The following is a 14,676-nucleotide window of genomic DNA, read 5'->3' as shown; positions in this document are numbered from 1 at the left end:
TGTCGGGTGGTGGAGGAATGGCGCCCCCCACACCCCCCTTCCCTCGCTCCCTCCCCTCCCCCCTCCGTGATCTGTGGATCGAGCAAATCACTCGAGAGCCACCGGGTGTACGGCAGCCAAGAGCGGTTTACGCGAACGCTGTCGCCGCTGCAGGAGGTAGAAGAATTGGGTGTTTACCCTTTCAATATTTTTATACCGTCTAAGGTCCCATGGTGGAACAGGAGGTAGGTATTCTTTTGGTCGTTCGGTAAAGTCACGTTAGATAGGTTCAAAGAAAATAACCAAAACAATTAGGCAGGTGGGTCACTCGTTTTGCGCAGCGGGCAACGGTCCTTCGCTGACTGCAAGTGATTGATGAATGAGCGAAATGGGTGAAATGGATGGGGACCGCGGGGAGGGAAAGGGGATGATGACGGGGGAGCGCTGTTCAGAGCAGTTTTTCCTCGGAGTTCTGAGTCGTGGATGAAACGGAAACGAATCCCCACCGTGTCGCAAGCGGCAGGCAAATTTATCGGTCCCGGGAGAGCGGCATTTTTTTTTGTATCTGCGGTCGGGGAAATTATTTCCAGGCCGCACATCGCCACGCAGGTATTACATTTTTCAGGCTTGACGCGTGGTCCGATGTGCCAAGGACGCTGGCAAGAACATCTCATTCAACGTGCTGCAGACGAATGCTGTGCTCTGCTCCTCACGTGTTCAAGTCAGCAGTTTGTCAGACTAGGACGGCCGAGTGATTTGATACTGTACCGTGTGTGTATGTACTGTACGTGAGATTAAGATGCTGGTTTTGTGTTAAAGGGGATTTCGTTTTTTAGGAAAGCGTTGCACTTTTCATGCGACCCATTCAGTTTGTGCACTTGGGAGTGTGGAATTGTTATAAGCTATTTAAGCCTTCTTCCGCAAAGGCTGTGTAATCGGATTAAGGGCGACCAGCGGCTGCGTTTTGCGGATGACTGTGGCGCGTCGGGGGAAGGTTGCGTGTCCAAAGCGGGCAAAAAGCGCGCTCTCTATTTTTGAGCAGATCGAAAAAAACAAGTGAAACCGCCAACGTCCAACGCAGCCCACGTACGCGGCAGCTCTAGGGCGCGGCACTTGGGCGACCAAGAAGAGCGCGCGAAGGAACGGTCCGAGAGACGTACGGGTACGTACACGCGAGAGGTTCCGTTATCCGGATCCATTTTTTTTTCAACAACCTAAACGAACCGCACTCTTGACGCTTCCGGGTCGAGAGCCCGCTCTAGGTCCCTCTCCTCTCCCCGACTCGCCTGTGTCTTGTCGCGTTGATGTTCTACACCCGTCCCTCTATGGGATTGTGGGCGTCATTGGAAGTTGTTCCGCATCGATCTAGAGAAATCTGCAGCTCCTCGCGAATATTTGGGAAAAAATAGGGCCCTCTGATTATTGGGTTTTTTTGCGGCGGGTAATAAGCTAACGAGTAAGAGCTCTTCTCAAGTCTCCTAGCAACACCGCAGGGCCTGCCGGTTGTACACTGCCTTGAGCCGGGTGGCGGATGTTGTGGTTTTGTCGCGATGAAGAATGATCAGCTGAAGAATCCATTTGGAAATCTCATGGAGCAGTCTGTACATTGTGCGTCGGAGAACGGCTACTGGAGAGATTTTTCACTTTGGTTCTGAGAAGTATAAATTGAACTACGAAAACGAAACTATTCACATCTTACCAGGTAAGGCCCCACTGAGCTATGTAGCTCTGTTTCAGAAGCGACCTGGCTATCACATGATAGCTCAACGAAGTGGCTTATCACGTCGAAATTTATAGCAGCCAAATACTCTAAACGACGTTGATTCGAAATGTGAGCCTTACTTTCTGGCACTTTAGGTCCGACGGTCGACGAATATAATTTTTGTTTAAATTTAACACGTAGGCTTTGCGCGACCATAATTATTCATAATTGATATTTGGGTCGGATTGTATGTACGTTGAACTTCTTTTGCACCGTACGTAGCAGACCATGCTAATCAAAGAGGCGCGTTGGGGGGTAAAGGGCAACAAACTAAACACAAGAAGCAGCTCTAAAGAAATTAGTTTTCAAACCTGTAGTCTATAGGATTACAGGTGGCGAGGGCGACATTGGCAAGATGGTGGCTTCACAGGTGGCGAGGGCGACATGGGCAAAATGGTGGCTTCACAGGCAAGATGGTGGCGTCACAGGTGGCGAGGGCGACACGGGCAAAATGGTGGCTTCACAGGCAAGATGGTGGCATCACAGGTGGCGAGGGCGACACGGGCAAAATGGTGGCTTCACAGGCAAGATGGTGGCGTCACAGGTGGCGAGGGCGACACGGGCAAAATGGTGGCTTCACAGGCAAGATGGTGGCATCACAGGTGGCGAGGGCGACACGGGCAAAATGGTGGCTTCACAGGCAAGATGGTGGCTTCACAGGTGGCGAGGGCGACACGGGCAAAATGGTGGCTTCACAGGCAAGATGGTGGCATCACAGGTGGCGAGGGCGACACGGGCAAGATGGTGGCTTTACAACCGTTGGGTTTTCTCGGAGGTCACTCGATGAAGATCCAACAAGGACGGAGTCTCCGTGGCCGAGGCGAGAGACGCGGTTGCCGCCGGCGGGTTCGAGGGCGTTGCCGATTTTTATTCGGCGGCGATGAGTGGACGTAAATGACGGGGAAGGGCTTCCCTCCGAGGGTTGGGAGTCGCGAGATCCGACGACGCGGTTTGGCGAAAAGCCGTCGGGAGGATGAGGCGGAGGCGAGGGTGACGCCGAGGGAGTTGACGTTTGTCGGAGGATTGGAGCGGAGGAGCCCCGGCGATTCTTTGCGCTCGAAGGAAGTGTGGGTGCGGCGAGGCAACGGAATCGATCGGGAGTTTACTCTCCGAGGAAATCGCCCATCGAGCTGTGCGGCCGGGTGACTTGGCGAGCAGACTAACTCTTGCTCCTGTGTCGGTGGACAAGATGTCAAATACTCTTAGTTCTTTCGGTAAAGTCACGTAGGTAAAAAATGAAATTAAAATTAATAAAAATGAAACGATAAAATCACGACGTTTCAGAGGCAACACAAGTCTCCGTCGTCAGGTGGGACCGTCACAGCCAGATTAGCTGCATCAAGTGAGGCAAGGATTCAAGATGCAAGCTCTTAAATACAAGTTGAGGCGGGGGAGCTTATCAGAATGTGGTTCATTGGCTACCACATTCTGATAAGCTCCCCTCTCCTCCCCCCACAACTTGTATTTTAGAACTTGCATCTTGAATCCCTGCCTCACTTGATGCAGCAAATCTGGCTGTGACGGTCCCACCTGATGACGGAGACTTGTGTTGCCTCCGAAACGTCGTGATTTTATTGTTTTATTTTTATTAATTTTAATTTCATGTTTTGCCTACGTGACTTTATCGAAAGAACTGAGAGTGTGAATCCTTGCAGTCACGAAAGCTTCAAATCTAGAAGATGTCAAATATAAAAAAATAAAGTAACGAAGTTCAGCTTTCTGGTACGTCACCTGTGGGGGCATGTCTCGTGACACCGCGCTACTTAAGGCCCCCGAGACTGGAGGAGATTTTCACAATTCTGGTAATTGCCAGACGATGTTGGTTACAGCTACCAACAAAGCGTCCGTACCCAATGTGGGTGGGGTCGCTCTCCGGCACTACCGGTGGTGTGCTTCCGAAGCGGTAATAAATCGGCAACGTCTGTTCACGTGAACCTTATGGCGGTACCCCGGGGTACCATAGTACACCAGCTCGCGCATAATGTCCGTGATGCAGTCATGTTTAGTCTGTTGATAGTCGGCGATGCGGCAATCGACTCATCTCGACGAGCTGTGCACAATGCACCACTACGGTGCGTACGAGCGTTCAGGGTTTCGTCGCAATCGTCCTCGCTGCGTTTCGACATCGCGGAGTGGCACTGATTTTGGATTAATTGATACCGCAGTCGCGGAGTTTAAGTCCACCCCTGGGAAAAAAAAGTGTCCCAGAAATAAAATATTTTATTTCCTTGGCCATTTTGTATTATTTCGTACCCCGGGGTACCGCCCAAAGGATCGCGTGACAAATTGATTAAAATTTTGACTGTCGGGTGGAGGAGGGTATATGACACAATTGTAATTTTTTTCTTTTACTCGGGCAGAAATCTGACCCTTAAAATCGATTGAAATGTTATTTGTTGTTAAGTCTCATAGCTGAAGCAAGTGCAGACCCGAATTTCGTACGATCCTTTGTTTGTGGAGTCATTTATGACCGTGCCGAGACATCAACTCACTGCGCTTTACATCCCACGGTGGCTGGGAGATGTTAACTTCCTCGCCTGGTATGCGGGAGGTCGGGGGGTTTCATCCCAACCCTGACGCCTGGTTGTATATTTGGAGTGTGTGCGTGTCTCTCTCACCGTGGGTTGTGTGGATTTTTCTCCCGGGCACCTCCGGTTTTTCCCTCCACGTTTAGAATCGACATCCATTCGGAGTTTTTGGGTGCTATAAATTTCATATGTGATTAAGCCAATTCGTTGAGCTATCGTTTGTGGCCAGGTCGCTTCTGAAAAAGAGCTGTGTAGCTCCAGTGAGCCTTAGTTGGTAAAATAGAAATAATTTATTTGTATATTTTTTTGTGATTTTTTTTTTTTTTAAATAACCTTTCCTGCACTCCTATCGTGTTTTTTTTTTTTGTATCGTAACTTTCTAACCTGTCCCTACTGGACATCTGTGAAAAATAGATTTTATAGCTCATCGGATACCTACGATTTAGCACGGTTGGCTACGTACGGTGCGAAAGAATTTCAACATACATACGAACAAAGATTCTGAATCACGTCCGGCTGCCTCGGTTCGAACCCAAGTATATCAGCATCAGCAGCTCGTCACTCGCCACTGAACCTCCGGGTCGCCGAGATTATTTTTGTAAAGTTGGTGCTCACCCGTCCATATCGTGGTATTGAATGGTTGTTAGTAATTGCAACCGAAATATGCAGAGACGGTGGAGTGTCAAATAACGACCGATGTAATCACCCCTCCCCCCTTATTCCCATCAACCCAGTATTTGGAAGGAATGCTTATTTGCCCAGGCGAGGAGGAAATCCTGCGTCACTCTACAAAGAGCTGACATGTGGCACACCGCGCAGGGTCAACCCCCACAGAGGCCGCCGCGCGTCCGTTTACTTTCCTTGGGGGGCACCACGGTGGCGAGATGTTGACTACCCCCCCTCGCCTGGTGTGCAGGAGTCACGGGTTCGATCCCGACCCTTTGTGGGGAGCGGTGGTGTAACGGTTCGCGCGACGAACCCGGCAACCCGGGTTCGATTCCCGCTCGCGGCCGACACCGGTGACGATTAATTGAACTGGGGCTCCTCTAGGTCGACTCTGCCTCAAATGAGTACCTGCGGTGGTGTGTAAACATCACTAGGGAAACAAAGGTGGCCGGGCAGTGGTGTTGGCCACCCACCTCCTCGTGTGCCGTTTTGGCTTTCATAGGTGCTCGCTAACAGCACTTGCCCCTACAGTCTGTTAAGGCTATATGGGGGATCTTTTACTTTGAACTTGCATGTTCTCCCCGTGGTCGCGTGGATGTTTCTCCGGGCCCTCCAGTTTTTCCCTCCCGCATTTAGAATCCACATCACGCGTTCAGAGTATCGAACTGCCATACATTTGGTTGAGTGGGCCTCAGCTGGGGAAAAGCCTCGTGGAGCTTTAAAAACGGCTCTTGTTACGAGGATGACCACAGACTGGTTGGCAGTGGTGGCATTCACAGGACGTAGAAGTTCTCTGTGTCCATGTTGCTTAATAATTATTATCGTTTTAACTTGTCACTCTGCGCCACCACCGCCCCGTGCACCATTCGCCGGCTCTCAACGAGAAAGAATCGAATCGGGAGCCTCGGAGGAACCGCAGACGAGCGAGACGGCAGCCGCAGCCAGGCAGGGAGCCGGGCGCAACCAACAATTGTATCGAGCTCTGGGGTCCTCTACATATGAAGTTGTTTTCAGCCAATTGATGAGCATTTTATACGTGCGGGCGTATATGTACGTTGAACTTCTGGACGACTATGCAGTTTTTTCCTGGATTTTTCTGTTTGCACATAGTCACTTTAAGATGTTTTCTTGTTCATGTTTTTTTGTTTGCTGCGGTGGCACCCGACTTCAAGAGCCGAATGGCTCACATGGCTATACCAAATAAATGAAACTGAAACTTTTGCACCACAACGTAGGGAGCCTTGCCAATTCGGAGGTGCTGTGGGAGGACGACAGGCGAAACGCATTGAGATCCACGAATGCGTAGAGGCTCGTTGACTCTGCTTTTATTTCGACTAGTGAGGCCCCCCCCCCCCCCCCCCCACATTGCGAGGAGCAAGCTCTGTCACAAGGACGACCGCAGTCCGAGGCCGTCGGCAGTGCCGGCGGCCGCGGGACACGGCGGGGCGGAGAGGGCATGCAAACTAACGAAAGCAATCGTGAGGACATAATTTGCACGGAAGGCCATGCCAGAACTTGCTGCGGATGGGATAAGGAGATGCAAATCAAAAACGGCGTCTGAATCATCATGTCGCAAACGTGCCGTATACAAACCGTGCACTACGCAGCCCACGGGCATAAACGGAGCTTAGGTCCCGTGCACACACAGGCTTGGTTGAGGAGTATCTAGGAGTAGTCGCCAATTCGTATCCATCCAGAGTTCATGCCCCACTGCTACCCGCTAGCTTGACAGGGTGGGTGCAGGGCACAGGGTCTAGACACCTCCGATTAGCGCGGTTGGCTACGAACGGCGAGGAAAGTAAATTCAACATTCGTAGAAGGCCGTAGGGTGTCGGCCGCAAGGAGAGCGGAAAGGGGATTGTGTCGGGTTCTCTTTTGAGATGATATTGTTTCCAGCGAGCGGCAAGAGCGCATGTCCCCAGGAGGTGTTTATTGTTCTACGGGGGTTTTGTTTAACTGTGGGAGAAACCGGAACGTCTGGAGGAAACTCACGCAGAGGACCGTTCCTCGGTTCGTGTTCACATGCAACTTTTCTTCCTTGGGGTTCGTTGCCTCTCGTTTAGTTACCTCCCCTGCCAGCAGCAGGGGTAGATGTCATGTGACAAGGTGGATGCGGTTTAGTTTTTGGGCTTCATTTCCCGAGCACCGTCGATCTCTGGGCAAAATATAATTCCTGCCGGGGCACCACAGTGACTAGGAGATGTTAACTACCTCTCCTGGTGTACAGGAGGTCGTGGGTTCGATCCCGACCCTGACGCCTGCTGTATATTTGGGAGTTTGCGTGTCTCTCTCTGTGGTGAGATGTTAACTACCTCGCCTGATATGCAGGAGATCGTGGGTTCGATCCCGACCCTGACGCCTGCTGTATATTTGGGAGTTTGCGTGTCTCTCTCTGTGGTGAGATGTTAACTACCTCGCCTGATATGCAGGAGGTCGTGGGTTCGATCCCGACCCTGACGCCTGCTGTATATTTGGGAGTTTGCGTGTCTCTCTCTGTGGTGAGATGTTAACTACCTCGCCTGATATGCAGGAGGTCGTGGGTTCGATCCCGACCCTGACGCCTGCTGTATATTTGGGAGTTTGCGTGTCTCTCTCTGTGGTGAGATGTTAACTACCTCGCCTGATATGCAGGAGGTCGTGGGTTCGATCCCGACCCTGACGCCTGCTGTATATTTGGGAGTTTGCGTGTCTCTCTCTGTGGTGAGATGTTAACTACCTCGCCTGATATGCAGGAGGTCGTGGGTTCGATCCCAACCCTTACGCCTGCTGTATATTTGGGAGTTTGCGTGTCTCTCTCTGTGGTGAGATGTTAACTACCTCGCCTGGTATGCAGGAGGTCGTGGGTTCGATCCCGACCCTGACGCCTGCTGTATATTTGGGAGTTTGCGTGTCTCTCTCTGTGGTGAGATGTTAACTACCTCGCCTGATATGCAGGAGGTCGTGGGTTCGATCCCGACCCTGACGCCTGCTGTATATTTGGGAGTTTGCGTGTCTCTCTCTGTGGTGAGATGTTAACTACCTCGCCTGATATGCAGGAGGTCGTGGGTTCGATCCCGACCCTGACGCCTGCTGTATATTTGGGAGTTTGCGTGTGTCTCTCTGTGGTGAGATGTTAACTACCTCGCCTGATATGCAGGAGGTCGTGGGTTCGATCTCGACCCTGACGCCTGCTGTATATTTTGGAGTTTGCGTGTGTCTCTCTGTGGTGAGATGTTAACTACCTCGCCTGATATGCAGGAGGTCGTGGGTTCGATCCCGACCCTGACGCCTGCTGTATATTTGGGAGTTTGCGTGTCTCTCTCTGTGGTGAGATGTTAACTACCTCGCCTGATATGCAGGAGGTCGTGGGTTCGATCCCGACCCTGACGCCTGCTGTATATTTGGGAGTGTGCGTGTCTCTCTCTGTGGTGAGATGTTAACTACCTCGCCTGATATGCAGGAGGTCGTGGGTTCGATCCCGACCCTGACGCCTGCTGCTGTATATTTGGGAGTTTGCGTGTCTCCTTTCCCTGTGTGGTCGTGTGGATTTGTCTCCTGGTCCTCCGGTTTTTCCCTCCACATTTTAACTCTCTCGCTTAATGTCCGTGATGCAGTCATTTTTAGTCCGTTGATGGTCGGCGATGCGGAAATTGACTCATCTCGACGAGCTGTACACGATGCACTATTCAAAGTTGAAATTCTCCTGTAAAACTGTAAAATGATGGGTGCTTCATTGATCGGGAGCTAAGCCAGAACCGCTGGGATATAGGTTTTAATCTAGGTTTACTCTCACTTGTAACTTTACTGGGTTCTCAAGTGCATTTGATGGTCCTACGCCCAGTCACCAATTACTATGTATAAGAAATTTCATTTTAAAATGTTTAATTTAATTTGGCTGAATAGCAGATCTGTCATGGCTGCACACGCACCTAATGCACACAACACATTAATTTGGTTTTAACCTTACTTTGGCTATATTCCAGCATTGAAAGGTTTAAATATCGGTTTGACTTTCATGGGAAAAAATCATCGCAGGGTGCATGGGGGGAGAGTTCGACCACGAGTTTGTGAGACGTCCTGCATAAAAGAATAATAACAATTCTACTGTGAGACTTCCAAATGGCTTCTTCATAGAACAAAATATTTTTTGATTTGTCCAATTTCACACGCGCAGTTTATAGGCAAACGGGCAGCGAGCCTCGCTCATCTTTCAAAGGGCATTTAGCGACACTCTTGCAACACGGTAGCCCACAGTACACCCGAAACAAAATCGCTATCCTCAGGGGTGGTAACGATTCACTCTTTCACTCCCCAAAAAAAAGTGTCCCAGAAATAAAATTTGTAATTGCCTCGGCCATTTTGTATTATTTGGTTACCCCAGGGTACCGCCATAAGGATCGTTTAGAATCGGCATCGCGCGTTTTAAGAGTTATTTGCCCGCTGTACATTTCCCAATGGTAGTTTGAAGTCGAAATGCTTTCTGCCGTAATAGAAAGAAAAAAAAAAAGGATGAAAGTAAAACTTGGGGCGATGCCACTGCCTGGAGCGACGAATGGAGAGCCGTCAAGGTGCCAAACAGGGGACCCTCCCATGAGCGATCCATACGTCCAAGATGCCGCTCAGCGACCTCCCAACACGCCAATGGGCGCAGTTAAACCGCTTCCGGTGTGACCACAGGGGAAGTGTGTTGCCGTTTCGGAATATCGATGAGGGGCGGGGGGCCATGCTACGTGGCAGCCCGCGATTGTGTGATCACAGGTGAGCCAGGAGACCGTGGTGGCACACCACCGTCTGCGGCTGTGCAGTGCTTCAGGGCGTGCCGGCCAGTACTGGTTCTTGTTGCCTTGCACGTGCTGGAGGATGAGGCCTGCAAAGTGGCTCTGCGTGGTGATGTGGGGCTGACGTCCACTCAAAGGACATTAAAAAAAATCTATGTAGTATATATACTCTTTGGTTCTCTCGGTAAAGTCGCGTAAAAAGAAAATAAATTAGATAATAGAAACGACGTTTCGATTGCAGCACAAGCAACCGTCATCGGGTAGAACTAAATTTGAGAGAGAGACAAAACGCAGACACACAAGCAGAGAGAGACAACAGACACACAGAGACACAGAGACACACAACATAGACACAGAGACACGCAACATAGTCACGAAAGCTTCAAATCTACATATTTATTTTGTAAATGTATCTGGTGTTTTGACTGTGGGAAGCTGCATGGAACTAGCAGTCGCTACGTAAAAAAACTGAATTAGGTTATAATAACATTGAGTAATAATAACATTGAGTTGAGTTTTTTGTACAGCAGCGTCATTTGTGCAGCTGTATCGGACAGCACTGTGGAATCTGCCTAAAAGCGGCGCGTGCACATTTAGCGATTTTCCTCCAATGAGCGATGAGTTGCGTTTTTAATCTACGTGCGGGAGGAAACCAGAGCACACGGGAGACAACCCCAACGTGTGTGCAAGGGAACGGCACTCTCATACCGATGGGACAAATGATAACTGGTCGGCACTCAGCCGGACCGCATTCTCCTGGCGAGCCCAGCATTATTGCACCGTCCGTGACACGCGTGCAAAGCCCAAGGGCGTTTCGCAGAATCTACCTGCGATCCACCGACCCCTCGCTGCTGCCTGGGCGGTGCTGGAATGGAGGTAGTCACGTGCAGCGGCGTAGACGCCGCCGCCGCCGCCACCGCCCCCCCCCCCCGCCCTGGACTAACACAAAACGCATTCGTGAGTTTTGAGCATGTTTTTGTAAACGTGCGAAAATGAGTGTACGGTTCACGCTGCAAATATTCCGGCTGTGCCAGAGACGCCCGCCGATTTCCTCCCGTGAGCAGAGGCCCCCCGAGCGTGCCCATCCGCCCTCCGTTCCAGTCACTGCCGATTTTTCAAAGGGCAGTAGACCTCGAGTAATGCACGCACAACAGGCCGCCAAAGCCCTTTCGATCAAGGGAGCTTTACGTTCCGTCTGGGTGAAGTGTAGCGGACATTCCGCCGTGCCGGGCGCGTTTGACGGCAGGACCGTGGGAATCGTTGTTGTCTGGCTCTCGGGAGCCGTGGCGAACCAAGGCAGAGCCCCGGCACGGACCCCTGGGGAGCGAGGTGACGTGTGACCGCAGGGCTCTCCCGGTGAGACGGGAAGTCTCCCTTTGCTTGTGGTGACGTCGCGCGAGTTGGGGGAGCGGGGGGGGGGGGCCCTCACGAGTCTCTGGGTGGCACCGGCGTTGGCGAGGTGTTAACTACCTCGCCTGGTGCACAGGAGGTCTTGGGTAGGATTCCAACCCTGACGCCTGCTGTATATTTGGAGTCTGCGTGTCTCTTTCTCTCATCATCATCACGGTGGCTGGGAGATGTTAACTACCTCGCCTGGTATGCAGGAGGTCGTGGGTTAGATCCCGACCCTGACAATGCCTGCTGTATATTTGGATTCTGCGTGTCTTTCTCTCTCATCATCATCATCACGGTAATGACATGTTAACTACCTCGCCTGGTATGCAGGAGGCCGTGGGTTAGATTCCTACCCTGACGATGCCTGCTGTATATTTGGAGTTTCCGCGTCTCTCTCTCTCTCTCATCATCACGGTGGCTGGGAGATGTTAACTACCTCGCCTGGTATGCAGGAGGCCGTGGGTTCGATCCCTACCCTGACAATGCCTGTTGCGTGGATTTTTCTCCGAGTCCTCCACTTTTTCCCCTCCACATTTAGAATCAACGTGCGTTCAGAGTCTTGGCTGCCGTACATTTACACGCGATAAGCCACTTTTGCCGAGCTATCATAGCGCGGTGGGCTTCACCTTTGTAAGATAAACACAGTTTATTTTTGTAAGTGATTTTGTTTACCTTTCTTTTCCTTTGCACTCCTATTGTGTGTTTTTTTTTGTATTGTTTGTTGTTCTAACGTTCTGACCTTGCCCTACCGGAATATCTGTAGAAAAAAGCTCACCGGATTCCTCCCGCGGTATAAATGAATATTCTGATCTGCGATCCAACAAGCCCCGCCGTTTGACCTCTCCGCGACCTCGTCTCTCCCCGCCGCGCAGCTTCCTTCCGACCGACGGCGCCGTCCCCAGACACCTCGCCGACCATGAGCGGCGCCATGCAGACCGTGGAGCGCTTCGCCCGCAGCCTGTCCCGCCGCAAATCCGGCGCCATGGACGCCGACGGCACGGAGGACTCTCAACTCTCCCGCTGCCTCACCACCCTGGACCTGGTGGTGCTCGGCGTAGGCAGCACGCTCGGCGCCGGCGTGTACGTGCTGGCCGGCGCCGTCGCCCGAGACGACGCGGGCCCGGCCATCGTCCTCTCCTTCCTGGTGGCGGCCGTGGCGTCGGTGCTCGCCGGGCTTTGCTACGCCGAGTTTGGGGCTCGCGTGCCCAAGACGGGCTCGGCGTACCTCTACAGCTACGTCGCCGTGGGGGAGCTGTGCGCGTTCGTCACCGGGTGGACGCTCATTCTCTCCTACGTGATCGGTGAGCTCGTCGGATCGCTTATCGGATTTCCACCCCCATCCCCTCCCCCCCCTTAGTTAGAACCCGGTGCAGAGCACGAACCGTGACATAGGAGGGATCGGGGGGAGGGGGAGGGGGGTACAGGAACTCCGCGGTGCCAAGTTCCGACCGCCGTGCTCCACGAGGTTTAGATGGAGGGAGGGAGATTGGGCTCGCTGCTGCTGCCGCCGCCCTTGTTGATCGGGAGCGCGAGCAGTGTGTGTGTGTGAACTTTTACGTGGGGGAGGGGAAGGTGAGGGAGAAGAAGAACTTGGTGAGGGAGGAGAGGTGAGAGCGGGGTGAAGAAGGGGGCGGAAGAGAGATGGGGCTTGTCATCAAAAGAAAGGTGACAGAATTATGATGATTTGGTTGGCAGGGCCGTGCAAGCTGTTAAGGAATGAGTGACCGCGATTAAAAGGTGCTTTGGGGATCACTAAACGTTTAGGTTGAGGACTGGAGGGGCGAGCGGGGGGTGGAGGGAAGAGGAAGAGAATGAGCAAATGGCAAAGAGGTGAGGATTTTTAGTGGTCAAGGATCATTCAGTAAACCTACCGGGTCTAAGCGATCGTAATCGGCGAGCTAAGCGCTCGTCCGCCAAGGTACAGTGTGATTTTGTTTTCGGGTGTCGGAGGGTTCTTAAATTAGTATTCAATATTCTTGCGTAGGGCACTTTGAACAAAAATAGCAACGGGGTGTTGCAATTGTATATCTAACATTGCAAGCCGTTGCACGGCAGCGTCCGGGACTCATAGCCGAGCGGGAGTGGGTCCGCTCGTCCCACCAGAATACAGCGTCGTTGTGCCGGCGGAGTGATCGGTGATGGTTCAGACCTCGCCGTCGTTCAGTCGACGCAGAAAATGTCCCCCCCCACACACCACCTTCTCCTTCCACGCGTCGCTGTCGTTGTTGTCGTTGTTGTCGTTGTTGTCGTTGTTGTCGTTGTTGTCGTTGTTGTCGTTGTTGTCGTTGTTGTCGTTGTGCCGCAGTTGAGAGCGGTCCCCCAATGTCGTCAAGGCGGCGGAGAGAACCCGGCTGTTCCTCCGTTGGGTCATCGGTACGGTTCTTGGTTTTTGGTGCTGCTCTCTCTCTCTCTCGGTTAGGTTTAAACGACGATTCTTCGTTTCTTGAAATTATTAAATTAGTTTTCTTCTCCCCCTTCCTTCCAGGAGCGTCCAGTGTCGCGCGGGCCTGGAGTGCCAACTTCGACGGGATTCTGGGGAATCCCATCTCTCACTTCTTAACGGAGCACATGTCCATGGGGCTGCCAGGCCTTGCCAAATACCCCGACATCTTCGCCGCCTTCATCATTATCATAATAACAGGTTCGTTTGCGGATTCCTTTTCTTTTGTTGCAGCGTGTGTTCATCGTGGGTTCCAGCGAACGCACGCGCGCGCGCGCTCGTTCGCTTTCAAGGCACGTCGGAAGCCGCTGGTGGACGCGGTGGGCTAAAGTAGTGAACTATTTTGTCTTTTGTCAACGTGACACATTTTTTACCGATTTGGCCGTGTCGGGTGGTGGAGGGTTGCGACACATTTATACATAACGCGATCTGACCCAAAAACCTTTATTATGAATAACACTGGTCGCGAAAGCCTACGTGTTAAAAAGACTGTAGGGACAAGTGGTTTTGGCGAGTAGCGCCTACAAAGTCCGGCACGGCACACGGGGGGGTTGGTGGCTAGCAACCGTGCCCGGGTACTCATTTGAAGGCCGAGTCGACCTAGGGGAGGCCCATGACCGGTTCGGACAATCGCCCACGGTCCCCATCGTGCGCCAGGGTGCCGCACGCAATGACCCTTCGCCCCTCTCCTTACTCCGTCGCGTGCGCAGGCGTGCTCTGCGTTGGCGTGCGCGAGTCGGCGCTCTTCAGCAAGATCTTCACGGCGATCAACGTCGTCGTGCTCTGCGCCGTGATGCTGGGCGGCGCCGTCAAGGGCAAGGCGGGGAACTGGGCCATCGAGCAGGAGGAGCTGGACAACTTCACGTCCAGCAGGCGAGTGACGCGATCACGAGCGATTTCTTTTTAAATGAACTTTTAAATGTTTTTAAACTAGGATGTCCAATGCCTCGGGGCTTGTCGGGAAGGCTGTAGGAGTGTGGTGGGGGGGTGGGGTGCCACGTGGTGAATGGGGGGGGGTGAAGGGGCCCCCCTCAAAGTATTTTATTTTTATTGAACAAACGATTCTGGTACGCACAACAGAGGGCATGTGTGGGGATCGACACCGGTACAGACACAAAGTGAAGTACAATAACACTGGTCAACAAAAAA

General features: G+C 52.2%; 1 protein-coding gene across 4 annotated transcripts in view; it reads left to right on the top strand.

The window, feature by feature from the left end:
* Nucleotides 1–14,676, top strand: part of LOC133357798 (cationic amino acid transporter 2-like) — a 68,149-nt gene that overhangs the window by 22,366 nt on the left and 31,107 nt on the right. For 2 of the 4 annotated variants that reach the window (XM_061575931.1, XM_061575934.1), the window contains exons 2-5: nt 1,022–1,141; nt 11,960–12,388; nt 13,573–13,728; nt 14,238–14,400. In XM_061575931.1, the coding sequence (XP_061431915.1) occupies nt 12,004–12,388; nt 13,573–13,728; nt 14,238–14,400 (704 nt within the window). In that variant the 5' untranslated portion in view covers nt 1,022–1,141; nt 11,960–12,003. The remainder of the gene's footprint in view (nt 1–1,021; nt 1,142–11,959; nt 12,389–13,572; nt 13,729–14,237; nt 14,401–14,676) is intronic. The other 2 variants (XM_061575933.1, XM_061575935.1) reach the window with 1 other exon arrangement.

The sequence above is a fragment of the Lethenteron reissneri genome, chromosome 59 (assembly GCF_015708825.2).
Source record: "Lethenteron reissneri isolate LAM-NWPU_2019-01 chromosome 59, ASM1570882v1, whole genome shotgun sequence".
NCBI classification, from domain to species: Eukaryota; Metazoa; Chordata; class Hyperoartia; order Petromyzontiformes; family Petromyzontidae; genus Lethenteron; species Lethenteron reissneri.
This window is presented reverse-complemented; position numbering and strand designations above follow the sequence as displayed.